We start from the raw sequence: 24,291 nt of genomic DNA on the forward strand, positions 1-24,291 counted from the left end.
TTCATTTGTTGGATGCTGTAAACGGTCAGTAGACAGCTATGCAACACAACATTTGATCACAGACACATTTACACATCAAAAGATGAGCATAATTTCACCATTAAAGAAAACTAAGAATGGTTAAAATTGACATATTTCTTTAGAATACTAAAGTCTTTTAACTTACATTGTTAAACAATTTGTGGTCACTGGACAAAGCAAAATTCTGAAATACCAAAGGCTTTGTATATAATCCGTACCACATACATTTAGGGAGAGGATGTGGCCTAATGGCTAGAGCGGTCGACCTCGGAGCTGGGGATCCGGGTTAAGTCTCGGCAGGGACGCTCAACATCCTGCGATTCTGGGCAAATCACCTGGGGCTAGATGTAGGTAAATGATATTTACCGATTCATAAATACCGAATTTTACCGATTCGGTATTTATGAATCGGTAAATATTAAGGGGGGAGGTGTAGGTATTTCCAGATGTGGAAATAATGAATCGTTAAAATTCGGTATTTACCGATTCGGTAAATACCGAATCGGTATTTCCTATTGATTCCTATGGGCTGTGAAGCCCATAGGAATCAATGGGAAATACCGATTCGGTAATTACCGAATCGGTAAATACCGATTCCAGCAAGGATGCAGGGGGTGTCACTTTGACACCCTCTGGCACCCCAAAAATAGGAATGTGTGCCATGTGGCACACAGACATGCCCTAAGGGCATGTCTGTGTGTCACATGGCACAGGTGTGCATGCACACATGTGCATGCACACCTGGATTCGGTATTTTACCACCCAATTGGATTGGGTGGTAAAATACCGATTCTTAAAGCCCTGTGGCACTCTGACATGTGCCAGCTACATCTGCATTTACAGAATCGGTATTTTACCGAGTCTGTATTTACCGATTCGGTAATTTTACCGAATCGGTAAATACAGAATCGGTAAAATACCGATTCTGTAAATGCACGCCCTACATCTGAAAACCCTAATACCGGTCGGAAACGGCCAAAATCGGTCGTTTCCGACCGGTATTAGGGCTCCTACATCTAGCCCTTAATCTCCCCGTGCCAAACAAAAATCAATGTGTCTGTCTGTAACCCAACTGGTGCTCGTGTAAATCACTCCGATACCTTTGGGTCTAGTTCGCGCTTCTTAAAACAAAAAAAAACATACAGAATTGTGTCATGTACTTAATTGATTGATGTCATCACACAACATAAGGGTACGTATTTCATTGTTTTCAAAAAGCAGAGTCAGACCTGATGCTAGAACAATATTAACCCCAGACTTCTTGCTGGGTGCTCGTTCACGAAGTCATCTCATTGGACCATCGTGGAGCTCTCAATCTGTCCCATGCCAAGCATGAGAAGCTCTGCCGGGCCCGTCTTTTATTTATGCATTGTTTTAGCTCACATCTTTTTGCGATTTAGAATGGAAAATGTTGGAAGAACTGAAAAAACCCAGGATTGTCGGAATGTTTCATAATTGTCATGGGACAACATTCGAGATCTTCTATCTCAGCATCCTACTGCAGCAGGGCTCTCCCTCGATGGACCACGTGGAAGCACTGCTTTCCAGATATTGAGGATAACCACAGACTATGTAGGCTACTCCTACTTAGATTCGCTGTACGCAAATCTATCTCCAGTGGACAGTTTGGAAATCTGGCATGAAATCTCCAGAGTACCTTTCCTGACCCATTGAACCAACAGGACTATTGCATTATCAGCAAACCTGAAGTTCTTCCATATATAAAGAACTGTATTTAAATTCCAGATATTGATGACATTACAGCACTTTACAGGTCCATCAACCACATACATGAAGCGCAGATGGCACATAAGAAAGAAAAAAAAAACACTCAGACAAGAATTTGGATTTCCCAATAAGTCCAGGTTTTGCCAATAAGGCTAATTGGAGGTTAACAATTTACTTGTATAACGTGCACTAGAATTTTTCTTAGATCATTTCCATGTAGACATTTGTCCTGAAAAATTGTAGTTTTTAGGTCTGGGTATTGACAGCATGGCCATCAAACAGGCACGTTTCTACCAATATACATAGTGTGGGCTTTGGGTAGCTCATCTCAATGATTAACCTTTTTTGATGTGTCCATCACATCTTAAATCAACCAAGTGGAGTATTCATATCTCATCTAATGCTACTGGTTGGTGGAATGTATTTTTCCACCACCACTCGAGTGCTTCCATTAAACTACATTGGGGACTACTTTACAACTATAAAAGTAAAGTAACGTCCACATTTGTAAAGCGCACAATCACCCGTAAGGGTCTCTAGGCGCTGGGGGCCGTCGGGAAGATTAAGCGAGCTATTGCCCAGAGTCACATGGTGCTGGGCTAATCTGCCGCCTGAGCCGGGGATCGAACCGTGATCCCCAGATTCCAGCGTCAGTCGCCCTGGCCGCGGCGCCACACCTCTCCCCAACTATATAGACCTCCTTGCTCTCTCCTGCAGATTCTCGCCCAGGTGTCTTACTCTAATTTGCTAACACCAAATTAAATACAGATTAGCTGGCTTTCAGAATGGCTGTGTTTTTAACTATCTCAACGTCAATCTTTCCCTGGATCCCTCTCTCAGCAAAAAATTCCCTTACACAGGCACTTCTAGTGAGCAGACTAGATTATGGAAACTCCCTACTGGTAGGGATCAGGGAAGACCTCCTATCCAGGCGTCAGGTTGTGCAGAACACATTTGTGAGTCTAGCCCTTAATTAGCCTGCTCGAGCCCCTTGGGAACCCCTCCTGCGACGGCTTCACTGGCTGCCCATCAGGAAAAGAGCAGTGTTTAAGCTTCTATGTCTGGTATTCAAAACGCTCCAGGGGAAGGGTCCAGCTTACCTGAGGAAGAAGCTAAAACCGTTTATCCCCTCTCGCTAATTGAGATCAAGTGATCGACGGCTACTGTGCCGCTTAAGAATTAATAGAGTCAGAATGGGTGGCCGATCTTTCTCGTATCTCGCCCACTCTCATTGGAACAAATTGCCAGATAACATCCGTACATGTTCCAATCTCTGGCAGTTTAAAAAACGTCTCAAAACCTGGATGTTCTGTCACTAATTAGCAGTCTCTGCTCTGGTTTGTCTGTTATTGTGGCGCCGAGAGATCCCCATTGGGATGATCCGTTTTGCGCCTAATGAAAAATTAATAATAATAATATTCATAACATGTACCGTCGATCTTGGTGTCTTTTTCAAAAATCAAGTAAATGAACAAAACTGAAATGCAATTTCCCTTCTTCCCTGGTCATTGACAGCAAATTCCTCAAATGGAGTCACTTGAGCATCATCACACAGGGTGAGATGGGAAACTAAACATGGACAAAGTAAGGACACCTTAAGCCTTGTGTGTAAGAAAACGTTTTATATCCAAGTTATAAGGAAAGAAAACAGTAAACATCAAATCAATCTTTTGCCTGTAATAAAAGTATTCAAACATTACATATCCCCTGCTAGAAACTTACATCGATAGAATAAGTTAACAAAAAATATTTCCAGTGTTTCTTGCATTTCATATAATTTGATATTAGGACTACTGCCAAGAAGCCTCCTGGTTGTGTGTTTTGCTCTTGCAAAGGAGTACAGGAATAAAATGTGTATGGTATTCTTCTGCAAAGTTTTGAAATATGTGTAACATGATTTCAATGAACCCAGATACACCGATATTTAATTCACATATATTCTTGCATCTTAAAGTGAATACGAAAGCTTAAAAATACAACTTTTTTAAAAAGTACAATAAACAAGTGAAGCACAATACATTCATGTTGATTGCTGTTCATGGAACAGCACTGAGCGTGTGTTGCGAATCCCTTGCTCAAGCCACCACCGATATCTTTAAGCGGTTAAGGCTCTCTTTAAAAAATAATTGTCAAAAAAGGTATGCGCTAAATTCACCATTGGTCGCTCCTCTTCTCTCCTGGAGGCCTTGCAAGAAGGTGGTCAGAATTTATGTGCAGAGCACCACAATTTTGGCAGGCAACGCAAAAACATCTCGTTGGCTAAATACACTGGTGTTAGAAAATGTTGCATACGTTGATAAGAATTGAAAACTTTATCAAAAAGTCGGCGGCTACCCCATGTGAAGCATGAAATCCACACATCTGGAGCAACGACTGCAAAATCCAATTACTGCAATCTTAATAAAATCTTAATTGTAGCCATCTATTTTATTGGAAAACCAGATAAATGTATAGTATTGGTGACACTAAACAAACGTTGTTTGGTTGCATATTAGTCAACGCTCGTGACCTGGTAGGGCAATCTTCGACTTACTCATTCGCCTCCAGCTACCTGCCTGCGACCACTTGTATACCAAACCCATTATCCTGAATGATGCTGTGGTTCTCCCAGAAGTCTGTGGTTCTCCAAGGTTGTTGGTATCACAAAACTGAGAATCTTACAGGATGCTGTGGATCTTTAAGGATGCGGAGGTCATTACAAAACACGACAGATCTTACATGATGCCGTGAGTCTTAATGCCATTGTGGCACATACAGGAATATGTGGTTCTTTCTTGAATTTACGATTCTTGCGTGGCATCATTACAGGACGCGGTGGAACGCGGATGACAACATAATATTTCCAGAACACTGAAACTCTTTCATGAGATAGGGATTGTACGTAGCGTCCTTCCTCCATGACACAGGGATTGCAAAAAGATTTCAGCAGTTGATGCAATAATCGACTAAATTAACTAGCTGACTTGAAACTGACCCCCACATAGTCTGCCCATGTAAGGCAGAGACGTCCAATGTTGGTCCACAAAGGCCACCAAAAACCACAGCACTTAAGTATAACCACTTCTGTAAATCATTACCAATTAGTTTAATTGCATGTACATTTAACCTACGTGGACATCCTGAAAATCTGGCAGGACAGGGGGGTGCGTTTCAACTCTGGGCTTCGAACCGGAATGCCTGTGAGATCATTTGACACCTCACTCTTCCAGTCTGTTACAATCTGATGTGTGATGATAAGTTAGAACAGTTCACTGCTGTTGTGAGAATAATAAAGAGGGGAGGGAATAAGTTATTGCATGTTCTCAGCGCCACTGCCCAAGGAGTAATGGTTCTGACATAATCTTTTGGCAGTGCGTGCTATGATTTATTCCTAATAGAAGGGTTTCATCCAGTCGAGGTAGCTCATGTAATTGAGCCTGACCTCTGAGCTCGCAGGCTTTTTTCTCTTTCTCTTTTGAGCGAGTTGGTGAGGGCGCGCGCGCGCGAGTCTTGCAGCGGTCTCTAGGCAGGCGGCCAGCAGCTCTTACTTACCGGCCCATGGCCACTTGATCGTTGGGATCCATCGAGCTAGTTTTGCGCTCTATAAGTTCTCGCAGTAGCTGGAAAGAGACATGTAAATACATTAGCATGCCAGCCAGATATATATATTCTGATGACGTAAGGCTACAGGTGATTTCAATCATCGGCACACACCTCACTCAGTCTATGGAGACAAGCACAAAACTGGGGTTGAAAGCAACGATTAAGAATGTCCAAAAGCCAGCAGATATATCAGGCACCTGGAGGAATGGTGTTCGCTGCAGGACTGGCTGGCTTGGTCAGTTAACCACGAGGCGTCAAAGCTGCGAAGCAAAATGGAGGCCAGTGCGGGCCACTGGGTCCCAATCAGTTACTCTCAAGGCACTCACTGTAGTGAACGCTCTGACTCGGCTGCCGCAGAGCACACCTCCACGGTGCTTATCAGAATGCCCCTGGATGTCACATAGCCACCGCCACCTCCTTTGAATGGCCATTCCAGCAGTTGTCTATGCAATTAAAGGATCCATGAGCTCATCTTCCACGCGGCATAAGAGGATATCCAACATGGCGGTTATAAAAAACAATTAGAACACTGGAAAGCCTAGAGCTCCACTGAAGACAATGGAGTAGCTCTGGGCTTATAATGGCCCGTATAGGCCTGAAGCATCAACTTTCCAATGTTTGTCATTCTGCTTTTCCCTTTTCAATTGAGAACATTATACCCTTAGTGGTTACAATGTTCTAATAGCCTTATAGCCCTTATGTCTCAGACTATACCTGTTGTTAAAGGCCCTCACCCTTATTAGAGCCCCTCGCCTGCGGCTCTGGCCTATAACTCGGGTTCAGGGCCTTTAACAAGTGGTACAGCCCTCGGCAGCAGGCTATAAAGCTTTGTGAGAACTACCTGGCCTCAGTAGCAGACCGTGGTGGGAGTGCTGCCGGGTGCTGACGTGGGGCTGGGGAGGGACAGGGTGGAGGGTAGTAAACTACGGATTACGGCTGATTAGCGGTAAGTAAACATATAAATAAATAAAACTAATTTTGTTGCACGCACAGCATCGCATTTGACGTAACAAAATTCGTATTATTTATTTTAAAGTTTTACTTAACTCTAATCGGCAGAAATCTGTAGTTTACTACCCCCTCACCCTGCCACTCCCCCGCCCCACGTCAGTACCCGGCAGCACTCCCTCCATGGGCCGCTATTGCCTGGCCTCCCAGAAAGCTCATAAGACCTTACCCCACCCACCCCATACCTGGTGCACTTCTCAGACTTGGTTCTCTCTTTACCTAGAGACGATTTACTTGGCATTCTGCTCACTTCATGTTTCTAATTCATACAAAGACACCCGGGGCTGGGCCACACTTAAGTATGGATTTTCAGTGGGAATTTAAAAGCTAATGCGGTCCTTTTTTTTCCCTTGGTACTTTCTGTTGGCATGTTTCAAGACGATGGTCACCTTTTTCTGTTCCGAGAGCCTCTTCACTTTCTACATCCCAGCGCACATACCCCTTGAATCTATGCTCTCTTCATGCAGGTCCACTTAGACTGCTGTACTGCTGAGCTCTTTTTTTCTGTCTCTTGCACGCGCTTTGAGATATTAAACTCTGCAGATAATATGTGGTAAATATTAGATAAACCCTGACCAGATTTCATCACACTTCCATATCCTACTAGTAAGTGTCTTACCTAAAATGTCTAAATGTTGACAGCCATCTAACATGTATGATTGTATTAGAATAATAAGCTTTCATTATGCCAAGCTTTGTAGAATTTCCAAGTATACCTTATGGTCTCATCGGGGCAGCCCTTCAGCATCTCCCCAAAGCGATCAGCTTATGTGTCTACCCTGCGTCACACTTGCACCATATACACCAATGAGATCTCAAAAGAGCGAGAGGAGCCACTCTTGCTCAGCTCTGGCTTTGTTACAAAAATGTGCAGATAATTCTCCCTTATAGAAGCATACAATAGCGAAGGAACCAATGCTATTTCTCCCTTATTTCTCGCAAGAAGAATCGCCAGAAAGTCATCTCCCTTGCAGTCAGGGTTACAACACTCACACCGGAGAGATGGAAAGTTCTCCCTCCCTGTCCAGTGAGTGTGAAAAGTGTTAACAACATGGAGTTTCTAGACAGGCTATATGGCGCCACACCACAGACTGTTAGTATTTCCATTCAAACAAGTTGTCTATTACATGCATTCCTTAGCATTAAATGCAGCCATGCGTACATGCAATCAGCCCTTTCTTGCATGCAACAGCCATTATTAGCACACAAGAGCCCTGCCACACATGATAGTTGCACAGGCTGAGTGAAATACCCCCTGGTGATTCAATATGCTGCCTTGCCACAACAGAGCATTTCAGACAGCTTGCACAACTAACAATCAGCCACAAAAGGTGAGAGCGCAGAGACAACCAAGCTGGAGAATATCAACTGCACCTAAAGTGGGGTCCCAAATGACCTTCTGCGTCTTCAGTGAAGGAGTTCGATTGGGCTTTTGATGGAGTAGACATATCTGCGTATTGCCCTTAGCTGTTCTGCTTCCCAAAGCCTCCACTCCAATGGGGGCCACAGCTGTCCATAAAAGGTTCTCTGCTGCAGTGGCCAGCACAATCCACCTGCCGTGTGTGCGAGTGACTCTGACCTTCCATTGGGAGGAAGCCTGGTGAGCATCCCTCGTAAGCATACAAGCACATGCAAATGCCAAGCAGACCAAACCTATGTTCTCTTCCTCAATTACACAAAGTAAGTGCACTTATGGTAAACTAAACAAACGTTTGCATAGCCTGTGGCAAACCCAGAATCTTTAATTTCCAATTCTGCCTTCGTTTCTAATGTCTCTGTTCATTTGGTCTAACCAGGTGATTCTTTAGAGGAGACCTTTAAGTTCAAGTGCTTTCCTGGAAAGCGGCGGTTTTGTGTGGCGCACGTGTAACTGACTCATTTGTAGGAGTTTCTGGGAATTTGTGCTGTGCTTGTGATCAAAGTGCTGGTGAAAGGACCTGATATTGAAAACTGGATTAAGTACAGGCTGACATTGCATGAGCCATTCCCACTCAGATGACTGATGTGCATGAAACCAGCAGCCAGAAAATGTAGTGCACACTTCAACTCTATTCGTCCCCGACCTCTCTGGTAAGAGCACCAACAAAGGCGGCAATTTGTGTCCCATAAGCTGCTCTTTTGTATGAAGGTGACATAGGCTCACCAAGAAAACTGACACTATCAACTTATTTCTCAAGGACTCCCCAACAAATTGCGAGATGTTATTACTTCATGTCAAAGTCCAACTCGCAAGCTAGTGGTGGAAGATAGGACAAAACCTTGGTGAAACGTATGACCCAACCTGAAATGGGGATGGGGCAGGAGGAGGACAGGGGACGGGGGTCCAGATACTCAGTTTTCATATGTGGTAAAATCTATAGTGCTTATATTTCAGAGTAAAGATTTTTGGTGATTTAACCCTGCTTCATGTGAACTCCTTTGGACACTGGCTCAGTCCAGAGCCACAGTGAGGTTAACTTACAAATAAAAGTTTGCTCATCGGACAGTGACACAACAAGTGCGCCATGGTGCGTTCAAAAGGATGCTTGAAATGTCTTCACTGAGCTCAAGCGTTGTAGAACAAATCCACACGACCACAGCTACTGTTCAATGGTTCAATGTCCCTTACTATATTTGTTCGCTCATTAATTGGGAAACCTTGTCTAAAATCTAACGTGTGCTTGGGAGTTCATTCTTGTTTTGAGAGCTTGGCTCTCGTTTTGTGGAGGTTGGTGGTTGGTGGTTCCCCACACCTTTGAGCACCGTCAATTTAAACTGAATAAAATAAGTTAGTGCAAATCAACCGTTGGCGCCAAATCCCCTATACTAATTACCACGTTCCTTGGGCTTCAATGTCCCAACTAAGACAAACCATTGAGTCTTCCCTCCTACCCACCCATTGCCTTAGTTCAGAGAGTCTCTCTAATACTTACAACACTAAAACGATATGATGTGATCAATTTAAAACAGATACAACATGCTAATAATTTTCAAAATGGAACCGTGAATGTAAATTACTGCTAACAATAATCTCGCACAGCTATTAAACATTCAGAATGTCAGCACTGGTACACTCAAGAGACTGGATCTGGAGATCTTTTTTGTCAGAAATTCCCTCACGCCCCAGTAGGTGACGTCGTGCAGCTCTGTGTCGGGTTCTTTCTGTTCTGAAAGTGATGTCAGGACACATATATCCGCCATCTCACCCCGTTGACGTCAGTTTCTTTCTGATATCAGTCCCAGCCATCTTCCAAGGAGTTCTCATTAATCAGATTTTACAATTTACTGATCTTTAGATGGAACCCCACTAAGATGGAGAAGAGAGTCAATTTCAAAGAAAGGGGGAGGGCAGGCTGGTAACGAATCTGTGGTTCGAGTATCCACCGGAAATAGTGCTACAGAACATAAGTAACTTTTTCATCGGATGGATGCTTCTAACTGCAGTTTTCTCACCTTTTGATCTGTGGGTCTGCAAGACTGAACTGGCAAAGTGCTGCTCCAGACTGGCCTGCTATCCAGACAGTAGTGCTTCATGAACATGTGGACTGATGCCTACGTCATGGCCTGGCAGATATCCAAGACAGGTACTCCGCCTGCCACTGTGAAGGTTGCAGTTTTAGCTCTGTTGGAATGAGCCCGTAAGCCTTCTGGTGGTTGGTTCTTGGCCAATGAGAAGTAGATCCTTACACAAAGGATCTAATGATTGCCAGTTTCAGCACTTTCTTTGTCATAGAAAAGCCAGCGAAGCATTGACCATCCACCTGATGGTCCCTGATGCAATCAATGTAAAAGCTCTCTTAGGGTCTAAGCGATGGGGTCTTTCTTCTTCCTTGGATGGACGAGGCAGGATAAAGAACTCCGGCAGACCTGATGTGGAAAGGCCGGACAACTTTCAAAGGGAACTGTGCATTAGTTCGAATGGGGTGCACATCAGAAATGTGAGAACCAAATTAAGAATCCAAACAGAGCATCACAAAGGTTTTTGGTGCAAACATGTGAGTCAGTCCTTTTAGAAAACTCATCACAAAAGATTGCTGATAAGGCCACAGCGAGACTTTGCTGGGTTAATGACAGGGAGAAAAGAAGGAACGGGCTTGCAGGTGCTCGATATGCCTGCGTCCCTTATAGATGGTTTTGATGGAGAAAAGTCTGGCTGTCAGAATATTTTTTACTACCGCTGGGGGGAGGAGGCAAAAACAATCAACTGTGGAGGTGTAAGTTGTGCAGTCTTGGGAGCAGGACCCTGCCCTGCTGCTGCAGCAGATGGACCTCCTGAAGAGGCAGCTGGATTTGAGAACAGATGCTTATAGCCAGAAATTCTGGATACCATACCCTACTGGCCCAATCGATGCCACTAGGATGTCTTGGGCCTAGTTGTTCCTGATCTTCTTCCTGATCTTCTTCAGAACTATGGGCAGGAGAAAAGGCAGGAATGTGCACAGGAGTCCTCAGTTCTAGTCTGACACTCATCTCCAAGGGAGAACTGCCTTGGGAATGCTAACATGCACACCGTGGTGGAGATGAGATTAATCCAGGGCTCTTCCCATTGCTGGAAGATGCTCTGTACCACCTCTGAGTAATCCATACGGCAATGCCAGCTGAGTTCATCTGCCCTGATGTTTAAAGATCCTACCAGTCCCAGAGAGGTAGGACCTTCTGGCTCAAGACCTCCAATCTCACTCCACCATGCTTGTTGCAGTACCACAAGAAGGTGGTGATGTCTGTAAGGACCTTCAGCCATTCCCCCTTGATGAACCGGAGGAAACCTTTTAATGTCAAGCAAATCACCTCCAACTCCAGCAGAATGATGTAGAGGCGGACTCCACCAGAGAGCACAGCCCTCTGAATTCCACCTCTCCTAGATGACCTCTCCAAACAAGCAAGGATGCTTCTTTCACGACCCTTAGCTCTGTGTTGAGCAGGGAGAGGGGTCTGCCACCAATCCAGATGTTGTCCAGCAACTACCACTGCATATCTTTCACAGCCTCCTCTGACACCTGGATTGAATCCGATAGGTTCTCTTGGTGCTGAGCCCACTGAGATGTCAGTTCCCACTTCAGAGTCTGCATGTGCCACCTGGAGTGGTCTAATAGCTGGATGCAAAAGGCCACGAAGTCTCAGTGCTGCTCTTACTGAGACCAAGGTCAAAGGATGATACATTGGGATCATTGCTCGAATATCCTAGACTTGTTGATGCTGAGGAAGCGCTCGGAATAGAAACATACCCAGATTGGCTCCAATGAAGGGGAGCATTTGCAATGGTGTGATTTCGGCACATTAACGGGGTATTTGAAAGATGTTAACAGGTTGGCTGTCGTCTGGAGGTGGTTACCGACTGCCTGAGGTGAGCTTGTACTCAGCAGCCAATGTCTACGTACAGTAACTCTAATATTCCCAACCTGCAAAGATAGGCAGCTACCACCACTATTGTAGGAAAGTAGGATCTACTTTTATGGTTACCCCCACTTTTTGCCTGTTGCTAAGCTGTAATTGACTAGTCTGACTGTGATCCTGCTAATCAGGACCCCAGTCTATCTGCTATCTCCCTTAAATTTTTATGTTCAGTATTTGGGTACATCCTAGATTGGATACTGGGGTATCCTTATCAGTCCCTAGTGTATGGTACTAAGGTACCCCAGAGGTCCCCCATCGGGTGAAGCATGTATTATGCCATTGCAGCCTGTGTACGCTGGTACTAGCACCACTTACCAAAGATAAAGGTTTCCTACATCTGGGGTCACTGCACTCAAAACCTATAAGTCACCCGTACAGCAGGCCTTTGCAATCCTGAAGGCAGGGTGCTTGGTTCCAAGTGTGAGGGTGCCCTTGCATAAGCAGGACACCCCAACAGCCTACGGAGTCCATTCTCCCGGGCTGTAAGTGAATCAGCCTTAGAGGGTTGTCGCGTAATTACGCAATGACCATCTCGAAATTGGCTGAAATGATTCCTATCATGTTTGGTATCAAACATGTTAGAATCATACCCTCACACTGTAAACGGTTTGGGAGTATGATTCCAAGCACTGGAAAAGACATCCGTTAGGCTCTCAGTGTTCCTGGTGCTAGCCTTCTAGACCAGGACAGCACAAAATGGTTGCTGCCGACCAGAGATATGATTCTGTCCTCCTGCTGCTGAGCCAAGCTCGAGCAGGCTAAAGCAGAATAGGCATCCTGTCACAGGGAGATGTGCCCACCTCCCAGACAGGATTTAGTGTATTGGGACCGGGTGGATGCACTTGCCAGCGCCACTAAACCTGCATGAGGGGCCCATTTGGTGTCCCCGTGTATAGTCCAGTTCAAACGAGTGCTGGGAGCCGTTGGCTCCTGCTCTGGCGCGAAACAGGGCAAAGGACATGGGAGTAAGCTCCCCCTGTCAAGATCCCAACCGTTTCCTCAGGGTACTTAAGGGCTTACCTGGGTGTATGTCCCTAGATTAGTCGTGGGACAAGATTCAGATCAGACACCACTTCTATCGTCTGGGCACTCAGGACTTCGCTGGACTTCGTTTGGCCTCGACTTCGTACCCCTTCCAGTCTGCTACATCGTCACTTCCCTGCATTCGCAGGCACCGCAACTAAGTCGACCGGTCTCCTGATCCTGAGCTCCTCCGGACTACGTAAGGTTCTGCAACACAGGTGGTGGTTCTCCACAGCTCGTGAGGCCTGCCCTTCCCTCTCACCAAGTTTGATGTCAGTATCCCTTGTGTGGACTGCAATAACCGAACCCCTGTGCACCATATCAACTTGCAGTTACAAAGGCTTGTTAGCTTCTTCCACCAATGTCTTCAGGCTCCAAGTAGCCCCAACCTCAAGCATCTCCAGTGACCAACGTCTTCATCCACATTACATCGTTTGCACCGTGGCCTGCTTCTCCTAATACAGGATCCTGCATCTCAGGTGCTGAGAATAGTCTCTTGCCCTCCTCAGATGACCCCTGCATTGATTATCTGCATTGGTTCCACTATGAGGACTTCGTTCATATTTGTTGACTTGATTGGTACATCAAATGGTAGACCCACTCGCAATGTTAATTTAACTCAAGGATATACCATCCTCCATTGCATTGGGTCGTACTTGGGGGCTCCCTACCGACCTCAGAGACACTCCCACTCTAAGTGTGCCATTCTCTCTTAATTTGCCTTTTAAGTATTCTTTTTGCATCATATTCACAGTATTTGACAGGTATAGGATACATTATGCCACTACACTGAAGGATATTCCTACACAAACACAATGATGAAAGTTGCAGCATGCTCAGCCATGGAAATTTAAAGGCCCAACATGTGGCCCGTTAGGACAGGCCCATGTAGGGAAGCGAGAGAAGATTTGGAAAGATAGATAAACCAGAAAGACATATACTGCACATCCACTGCTGAGTTCATTAGCGAGATGCATTTCCCTGCAGTTCCATTCCAACGGATCAATAGTTGGCACACACGCACCGGCACTATTTTACGATACATTTAGTTCACCAATCACCATCTACTGGGGAAGTTTCGAAAGAGTCGCTGAAGAAAGGGCAGTTTCCTACACTTCAGAATTTCACAGATGAATCTTGCTCAATCCATCATCTCAGCGTCTTGAATACGATTATCTCATTGCACCCAGCAGATCGCATTCCAGTGAAGGGGTGATCGTTTTAAGCAGAGCCGCTGCCCAGATGATCATTTGGCCTTCGATTCAATCCCAGTCACAAGTGGGAGCAGAGTATGGGTTGGAGGAATACATGGGCCATGAACCCTGATCCAAGTGTCACATGCATGGGTTCTGTATCTGCTGCCTATACATGCAAGACTGAGGTCTGGCTTGTGTGCAGTATGATTCCATTGCTCAGGTAGAGTGTGCACAGTTTTTGCACATGTATTTAGAGGTGACATGTCCACCTCAGGAAAAACATCATGGGATACAAAAATCTCATACGTGGGGAGGGAGAACAAAAATAGTAATTGGAAAACAGAATTGGGAAAGGTGTCATTACAGCCTAGTGAAAGATTTAAAACAAGGAAAATGGTTAAGGATAGAAATCAAATAAGAATAAAAGTGAGAATTAAGAATAATATTGGGGCAGGGCATAGAATAGGTTGAAGGGTAAAGAAAAGGGTTGTGGCTCGCATTAGGATGAGTGATAAGATTAGTATGAAGGGAAGCTTATGGCAAAAAACGTAATGGAAAGGGATAGGTTATGGGAAGAAAGCATAAGAATTGTCAGCACATAAAACAGAAAGACCTTTGATTTCCTGAAAAATAGACAAGACCCAAGATTATAAAACACAGAAAAATAGATCTCACGATGAATCACTTTGAGATTATGTGGATAATATCAAAGTGATTTACTCTACTGAGAAACATACCTGGAAGGATCCCAGGGAAATGGATATTCATGTTAAGGTCAGTGGTTTAGGTACAAAGGGGATCCATTTGACTTTAATGGCAGGGCTGGACTGGGAACAGCAACCAGCCCTGGAAGGTTACTGCTCGACCGGTCTTGGGAGTGGGGGGTGCTAGCAAGAAACACTGCTCCTGCTTATGTTACAGGGGGTCGATATTGCAGCACTGCTGCAAAACTGTCCCACACAGGCAAAAAACTGGCCCTACCCCTCTGTCCCACTGGGGAAATGCCCAGTGCCTGCTATAGCCAGTCCGGCCCAGTTTGACAGGATTCCCTACATTTTGAAGGGCAGCTAAGGCATGTACTTGGCTGCCCTGGTGGCCTACAGCTCATTATTTCAAGAGATCTCTGCCTCTGGGCACAGATATCTAAGCCTTCTCAGAAACCGCGGTGGTGGGTCCTGTTAAAACATTGAAAATGTATCAATCAAATCAGGATCGCCCTAAAAGCAGCTAACAAAAGCTACAAAACTCTGGCGAAGGGTACTGCAAATCTGGAGGAAGCAAGCTTAGCGGCCCTAAAACACCCCTAGCCCACCAGTCTAAGACAGCGTTAACATCAGCGAGGGCCAAAAGGATTGTAAGAGGTGTTTTCCTTTATTCTGTACCGCTGTTTACCCAGTGTGGCTTAAAAAGGGGACTTCATGAAAACGTGCAAGGGACCACAGCATTAACTATAACCTCCGGGGAGGGACGATCATGTAGGCACAAGGGTGCAGTGCTCAATTTGATGTAAGACTATGGTTTTTAGCTTTTATATGTTGACTGTTTTTTACTGTAATGATTTTATTTAATTGATCAGTTAATAAATAAATACAAAATATATATATATTGTTTCCAATTATTAAAAATTATTACAATATTGCATTTACATTACAAAATCAGTCGTTAAAATGTGCTTGTTTTGTACATTATAGCTTCAGCTGGTACATAAAATTATTTAATAGTTTGTTTATTTATTTTCTGTTGTGTTCTTCTTACTTACCTGATCAACTCAAATCTAAATAAATACAAATACATTGGCTATGTTTTATGTGGCAGCACAGAAAACTTTTTTTGTCCAAACCGAAACAGGAGTTCGTTTTTAAAAAGCAAAAAACGAATATCCCTGACATCTTGAGAGTGTACTCTCAAAGTGTAGAAGTTACGTATTTATTTTTCCTTTTGGGATCGCCCGAACAGCAAAAAAAGTACATGAGATGGCCTGATGCACGCCGGCCCAACTGTGTAACAGTTCTGCTAGCGGAACCAGCAGGGGCTCCGCTGGTGGTAAGAAGATGCTTAGCCCCACTCTAAATAAAACAGGCAGACTGTCAGTTTGCCAGACAAGGTACAAATGTGCAGGAGAACCCTGTCCACCAAACTCTAAATAAACCCAATGTCTTTAGTAAGTGATGCGGACTACTGACCAAGATTTTGGAAACATGCCATGCCTAGAATAGCTACAGGCCATACCTGGAGCAGCAGCAGGCTTAAGCTTGAGATGTTTCATGGAATAAAAAGAACAAAAAGAAAGTTTAATTTTCACCTCCACTCTTCAAAATAATCTTAGCAAGAAAATAACAGCCTTGGTGCCACATTATTTCGAAATGCCCATCACTAATATTTGGAGTTTATTTCTAAACTTGTACAAAGGACATTTCGAATATCAAATAGGAGGGGGCTCAAAAGAGGCATACATTCCCTGTGAGTGATTTGAAAAAGATATATTAATTACACATGACTGCAACTGGAGTTGCAAACCATGGACAGCTTCCGACTCTAAAATTAGAGTGGTATTTGATTTGCAAAGTGGACGCTGTCTCCAGGGAACATATTCCCCCTTAGAAACTGTGTTACCAACCTCAGGCGAGCAAGCATATGTTTCCCAGGACGCACTATCAAGCTGTAAACTTTTTTAAAAAATATCAGCACCTGATCCCCTTCAAAGACAGGGGTTGCTTTTAAAAATATATGTTTCACATTTCAAAATACATGAACAGAAGTCTGTTGTCCTTAGCAGGCCTCCCTTCTTTCATTCGCAGCCAATCAAAGGGGGTTACAAAGCGACCCGTCTAATTTATCTTTTAGGCGGGTTGTTTTATGAAACCCTACGAATGGACAATTTGCAATGAAACCTATCGCTATCTTGCCCGGGTGCTCATATGGACATAATGAGGGTTCCGCTGCTCAGAATGCCAGCATTTTACCATTCTGTAGGTCCAGGATCAGGGGCGGCTCTTCCATGTAGGTGGAGGAGTGTTGCCCCACTGCTATTTCGCAGTGCGAGAAGCAGAAACATAAAATGGTATTATAAATACCATTTTATGTTTCTGCTTCTTGCACTGCGAGAAAGAAGAAGGGTTTGGCTGGTGGCGGGTGGGTTTATGGGTCTGCTCTAGGGCAGGGGAGGAGTGACTTGTCCACTGCATGAGGACGCCAACTGTTTAGGTCAGGCCTCCGGGCGACCAAACAAGTCATGCGAACTCTGCCTTTTCTTCATAGACGTCTGGCTGGTCGGCGTGCAGACCAATCACAACGCTGCCATTGCAGCAGTGTGATTGGCTTAGGGGAGGGAGGCTGCCTGCTTCCTGTTCAGGAGAGGAGCAGAAACGAAGGGAGCCCGGGCAGGCGAAGGTAAGTTAACTTTTAAAAAAATGTTTTAATAAATTTATCACAGCGCGAACCCTCACCTGCGAGTCAATCTAGCCGCGACTGCCCAGGATCCTCATGTGGTGCCAAGAGGGCGTCTAATGTGCACAGGAACAGAAGAACGCCCCCAGATAATCCAAGGGGGGGGGTCACCTCAACATTTCAACTAGCAGCCGGTATACTAGAAATGGTACGATGCCTCAGCCACAACTGGTCCCGAGAATACGCTTTTTAAATTTGATTTATATTTGTACACGACTCCTGCAGCAATTATATTTAAAAAGCGGCGGGATCAGAGGCCACCGGTTTATTATCGCATGAAAACAGCCGGCTATTTTGGTTTTTTGGGGGGTGCCCGTCTATCTGATCGATTCTACCGACACGTCTCTGGCAGCCAATCTATCAGTTTATCTCCCCTCCTAAATCACGGCCACCGCTGGCAGGGTGACGCGGACACGAGGCGAGGTGCTGTAAGTGCGCCGTGCTGAGAGCAGCTGCCCCAGAGGCCACGCGCAAACATGGGCTCAAGGCCCTGTGCTAGTCAGGGCGGGGGCGGGGGCGGGCTGGGCCCGCTCAGCACCACGGACAGCTCTCCCGGCGCGCCGCTTTGTATTCATGCCGCGCGCTCCTGTGAGAGCATAGCAGTGGAACTGAACTGTGTTCAGGACGGACATGCGACTACTAACGTTGTTTGCACTGCGATGACGTCAATTTAACACGCAATGCTGTTGTGGATTAGTTTTATAAAGTGTTTAGAAACAATACAACATGGCAACAACCGGGCACGTCGTGCATCTGCACAGAGTGAAAAATGATGGGTGGGAAAGCAGGTGCGCAGTGCTTCTTAACCTCTTGCTTCCTTGAGAGCTCTTCAGATAAAACACAACTAAAGGAGAGAAGGGGCATAGGGCAAAAGAGGGGGGTGAGGGGATTGGCGAGGTCAGTATAGACGAGGGTGTGCTGGGAGGGAGGATAACTTATTTTTTAATGTTTGTTAACTCCTTGCCTGCTGCTTAAGCATGCATAACTTATTTTTGAATAATGGTATCCTGGCCAAATGTACGTTCCTTTCCCCCCACACTTTGGGGATTTTGAAGATATACAAGGTGTGTGCACTGATTTAAATTAAACCAGTCGACAATTAATGGTATAGACTTTATTAGAGTTAGAGTTTTCTGCATGTATTCTTGAACATGAGAAACTACGAAAAATAAGCATTTACCTTGCATGACTTTTTGAAGGACATAAAGAGTATAAAAATGAGTAAATGAAAATAGAGTACAAAAAACAGAAGTAACTTAAAAGAGGAGGAAAAGAATTGTTGAATCAAAGATAATAATCAGGGCGATGTTAGCGTTGTTAGCGTGCCACATGTCACACTGATCCAAAATTAAACCCCAAAAACGAAACTCTGGTCTTGTGGGAAGCTGTTCCCTTGAGTCTTGTATTTTTTTTTATAGAAAATATTTTGGTGTAAATACTAGAAGGGTTTGCAAACGCACTGTGGTGGACCACCGTAGTGGTTTTGAACCTTAATGCTCACTGCTAGCGTCCAGTCAAAAAGCACTCTGAAGGCACTGTGGTGGACGTGAGGATGTGGCACAGCGGCCAGAGCTGCTGTGTCGAGAGCTGGGGTTCGAGTCTCGACGTTGGCACAACATCCTGAGATTATGGGCAAATCACTTGATCTCCTCGTGCCCATAGACAGTGCCTGGATACCCTCATGGGTAATAAGCAGCGCTATATACATTATAAACTTTAACCTCAACGGTACGGTCATTGCCGTTGAACAACTAATGAATCGTTTTGATGTGTAAACAAATAAATAAAAGGAACAGGTAAGCCTTGCAAGAGCAGATCCCTTTATTGTCCACGGGGTGGAGGTAGGGGGGCGGTGTTACACAGATGTGTGACCACCAGTGAAAAAAAAATATTCTAAAGCCCTTTAACAAATGTTTCAAGAGGGTATCATTTTATGAGTTGTTTTCAGTTTAAAAGGTATTATTTTCACTGGACAGTGGTTTATTTCCAGTTTTCTCCACATCATACAGTATGTCCAGTGAGAGAAGTGTGCAAAAGGGGTAACTTGGTTATCCGTCTGGAGTTCAAAATTACCCAAAGAACCCAAACACTTGTGATAAACGGCAGCACCCACCAAGGAGCGTGCACAGTAAGAAATGACTACTCAGGACACCGAGGAGAGGACTCCACCAGGCTTGTCACTTGCAACAAAAGGTCCTTCCCTTAGAAGACAACTGAAGATCAGTCACTGCACTCATCTTTACAAAGAATTCCAACAGGAGTGGGAATCAGGAAGCAGCACAGTCTGACAATCACTGAAAGTCAAGCCTGCTAATTATGGCTACCACTAACCATGTACAGCACCGCACATGCATGGGTGACGCACCCACGGACACAGCTTCACGTGCACCCAGCATATGCAGGTACCTTCTCTCACACATGCACACAGCCACCCTCTATTTATCCCGAACACGCTGTGAACAAGGAGATTCAGCGGTAACTCACCACACAGATTTACCAGTAAGAGCCAGTAAGCAGTCGGTACAGTGGGGATCAAGTGAAAAAAAGCCTTCACACATCTCCTATGATCAGCGTCCACCAACAGTTAGCGTCACAGCCCGTTCATGGCGATGGCACTCACCCATGAATATAGAAGTACACTTTGGGTGGACCTAACCCAATACAGTCTAGCACCCTGCCCATGAACAATATGCTTTAATCATGTGGAGCACAGGTCAGCAGATTAGTGACATGGGCCTTCTGTAGAAGAACAACGTTATTTTGGGGCTTCTCTTTGCCCCAAAGACAGCCTCTTTTTTAATATGCATTTGCATCCAGTTATCTTTGATTCAACAATTCTTTTCCTCCTCTTTTAAGTTACTTCTGTTTTTTGTACTCTATTTTCATTTACTCATTTTTATACTCTTTATGTCCTTCAAAAAGTCATGCAAGGTAAATGCTTATTTTTCGTAGTTTCTCATGTTCAAGAATACATGCAGAAAACTCTAACTCTAATAAAAGAGAGAGGGACCCCAAAGCCAAAGGGATAGGGTACCAGACTGACTTCCGTCACAAAAGATTCCCTTTGCGCACCTTATTTAAGAGACACCAATTCTTTCAAACATATAGAAAGATATTTATAAAACACAAAAGCATACCAATTGAAGCAATGCAAAAAACAACATTAAAAACTAATAAAGTTAGCCTGCACAGTTTATTCATGTACATAAATAATAATTAAAATTGGAACATAATTAAAATTGGGAACACAGACAATATAAAAGAGGAACAGATTACATACAAGAAATCATAAAACACTTCCTATTACTAAGAAAGGAGGTACAAAACAAAGAGTAGATTCTGCAACAGTCAGAATTATCCTTGATATGTATGTATTGTACTTCTCCCTTTGCTTCAACGCGTTTCGGCGGACACTTAGAATATAACCGCCTTCATCAGGAATATATTAACTGTCTTCCCAAAAGCTTCTTTAAAGCAAAACTGCCTTTTTACTCGGGGTATAAAAGCCTCCTTCTTTAATCTAGAAGATCGCATCCAGCGAGACTACAGATTTATGCTTGAACTGCACAGAGATATATCTTTTTCTGATCTGAGTGCTCACTACAGGCTCCAGGTATTCAGATTGGTTAAACCGATGTCTGTAGTTTTGTATAGATAAACCGCACAACCCGTTCTAATTATGTATAGTGGGCACGCGGTACGAAAGCCACAACAGAAGTAATGGGCATAGACAGTAAATATATATGTCTCCCCATTCATAGAATTATTTACAATTTATACAAATAGGTTCAGAATACGAGAGCTATATCCAGTCTCTCACACTTCATATTGGGTGATGTATACAGCCTCTCAAGTACGTGATGCGCCAACGTCCCGCGTGCACTCCCGGTAGCTTTATTTTAAAATAGATAATTCTATGAATGGGGGGAGGTATATATTTACTGTCTATGCCCATTACTTCTGTTGTGCCTTTCGTACCGCGTGCCCACTATACATAATTAGAACGGGTTGTGCGGTTTATCTATACAAAACTACAGACATCGGTTTAACCAATCTGAATACCTGGAGCTAGTAGTGAGCACTCAGATCAGAAAAAGATATATCTCTGTGCAGTTCAAGCATAAATCTGTAGTCTCGCTGGATGCGATCTTCTAGATTAAAGAAGGAGGCTTTTATACCCCGAGTAAAAAGGCAGTTTTGCTTTAAAGAAGCTTTTGGGAAGACAGTTAATATATTCCTGAAGAAGGCAGTTATATTCTAAGTGTCCGCCGAAACGCGTTGAAGCAAAGGGAGAAGTACAATATATACATATCAAGGATAATTCTGACTGTTGCGGAATCTACTCTTTGGTTTGTACCTCCTTTTTTAGTATAGGAAGTGTTTTATGATTTCTTGTATGTAATCTGTTCCTCTTTTATATTGTCTGTGTTCCCAATTTTAATTATGTTCCAATTTTAATTATTATTTATGTACATGAATAAACTGTGCAGGCTAACTTTATTAGTTTTTAATGTTGTTTTTTGCATTGCTTCAATTGGTATGCTTTTGTGTTTTATAAATATCTGTCTATATGTTTGAAAGAATTGGTGTCTCTTAAATAAGGTGCCCAAAGGGAATCTTTTGTGACGGAAGTACATGCAGAAAACACCATTCATCTTGTTCGTCACTAGCAGTTTATTCCAGCCCAATGCATTTCGGACCCCCACGGGTCCTTCGTCAGGGGTAACTGTAAATAACAACAAAAACATCCTTATAAATACTTCCCTCCACATGTTTGCTCAAATATTACAAAGCTTAAAATATCTAAATGACACATAAACTAACCTTCTGTAGAAGAAAACACAACTGGTCTACCAGAATGATAAAAAAAGGCACCTAATGTCACATGGACCTCAGTCAAGGGATATTCGACCTTACTGCATGTAACTGTTGTGTCAATTAGGTAAGTTACTTACAGACGATAGCATAATGCTGTCGGGGTATTGGGGCTTGGACTGTTGCACTGCGTCCGCTCTCCGAGGACTTGATTCATTTTTTTTCCCAATGCTTTCCCGTGAGCTCTGCTCCTCTAGCAGGCACAAGCTACAGATTCTGAGCGAGTGATGAATCCTGCTCTTGAAAGCAGCGACACTGTTTTTCTCAAACCAAGACCCACAACTCTCCCCCAGCAGCTATATTTTATGAGTCCATTGATTTGGCCCCTCAATTTATTAGTGGAAAACAGCAAACCTTCTCATCAAGGACCATATATATTCCATTATGCATGATCTACAGCCTCCACTAGTGACTAATTATTAACAGGGAAGTGCAGGTAAATCACCAACCTTGCTGAGCCGTGATGTTGAACTGGTCCCCTTGAAAAGACTGAGACATCCTCTGATTTCTGTTCAGCAGATGAAAAGAGCAGATTGAGATTGCAGTGCTACAGAGCTGATGTTTTTTAGGAAGTTAAGATGAAATATTTCTCACAGCACAGAGAAGGCAAGAAAAAATTAAAACTTTTTGAAGGCAACTACTTTCCTAGGGGTTCAGTACTTCGCGGGTTGTATGTTATACTGGTAAAAAAAGTTTTAAGGAAACCTATTCTGGAGAAATCTTCTCCACAAAGCCACTTCCTCATTTTTTATTAATACAAGGGATTCTCAGGATGGCGATTCCATCCTGGTGAAAGCCCTTCATGGCAGAAAATATGCTGCAATCTATTTTTCCCACAATCAAAGATAACTTGTAAAGGAGGTAAGTGCTTCATTTATCCTTCACCTTCTCTACTCTGTTTCCTCTGTTGCTCATTCTCCTTTGACCTAGGCTGGTCGTCCAACTGTTTTTTTCTTCACCCGGGTCCTATGCTACTACCTATGCTCTAGTACCTCTATGCTCACCATACGCTAACCTCTAACCCAAATTATACTCTAGTTTATTTACCCCATCCCACACCATTTTAAGCTTTTCCCAACCCCATCAATTCCCTTTTGTGTGACTCCGGTTCACCAGCAGAAAAGTTCAAGGGCACATGGTGGGCACTGGTCTTCATCCACACATACGTGTTGGTCTGTCAACAATAGCTTTGGTCATCACCACCACCAGGCTGGCCCTTTTGCCTACCACAAAGCTCTACGATACCAAGGCCTGGCCTTTTGACTACTTCGTCCTTTATGTACTTCATAACTTCCTTTGCCACCCTGTATGTTCCAGTTTGTTTGTCATGGGCTCAGGGAAAGTAAATGGACAAAAAGGCCAAGCACTGCTTACACTGCCTGCTGGGCAGGTGTCAGGCCAGGAAGGTGGCCACTTACCTGAATGGACCTTTCTTCTCCGAGGCTGGAGCTACCGCAGACACTTGCCGGTCCCGTTCTTTACTTTTAAATGGCTAGGCCAGGCTGCCCTTCTCTAGCCATCCTTTTCTTTCTTAGCCCCCTTGTTCTCTCTTCCCCACTCCCCAACTTTCCCCCTCTGAGCCTACTCTTTCTCTATCTTCAGGCATCCGCTTTGTGCTACCAGGTCAGTTGGCCTTTTCTTCTGTAGTTCAAATACACAAGACTAAAAGCCCAGTAGCCACTGAGCTAGTCACAAGGGCTGGCTGAGGTGCCAGTTCGACTTAGATGTCCTTAACCCGTGAGTGGGTGGCAGACCGCTGTGCCCATGATTTTCTTGTGGTGAAGGAGCCATAGAGTCGAGTGGCCATTAGTCTACTAGACGGAATAAGGGTGCCTTATCGGGGTTCAGAATGATGACCCAGGACAAGGGTTATAGTTAGGATTTCTCAAGATTACCAAGGACAGCTGGCGAGAGGAGTGTAGACGCCCCTGGACATAGAGGGCCAGGGATGATGCAGGTTCACACGGCTCTCAAGGCAACTCGTGGACCAAGTTACCGGATGCCAGGGCTAGCCGATCCTTTTGAACGCGGTTACCGA

At 44.2% G+C, this 24,291-nt stretch overlaps 1 protein-coding gene across 1 annotated transcript in view; it reads right to left on the reverse strand.

The window, feature by feature from the left end:
* Nucleotides 1-24,291, reverse strand: part of AATF (apoptosis antagonizing transcription factor) — a 509,083-nt gene that overhangs the window by 154,431 nt on the left and 330,361 nt on the right. Inside the window, exon 9 of the mRNA XM_078683573.1 lies at nucleotides 5,281-5,348. Within this exon, the coding sequence (XP_078539699.1) occupies nucleotides 5,281-5,348 (68 nt within the window). The remainder of the gene's footprint in view (nucleotides 1-5,280; nucleotides 5,349-24,291) is intronic.

This window comes from Lissotriton helveticus, chromosome 3_1 (genome assembly GCF_964261635.1).
Source record: "Lissotriton helveticus chromosome 3_1, aLisHel1.1, whole genome shotgun sequence".
Lineage (NCBI taxonomy): Eukaryota > Metazoa > Chordata > Amphibia > Caudata > Salamandridae > Lissotriton > Lissotriton helveticus.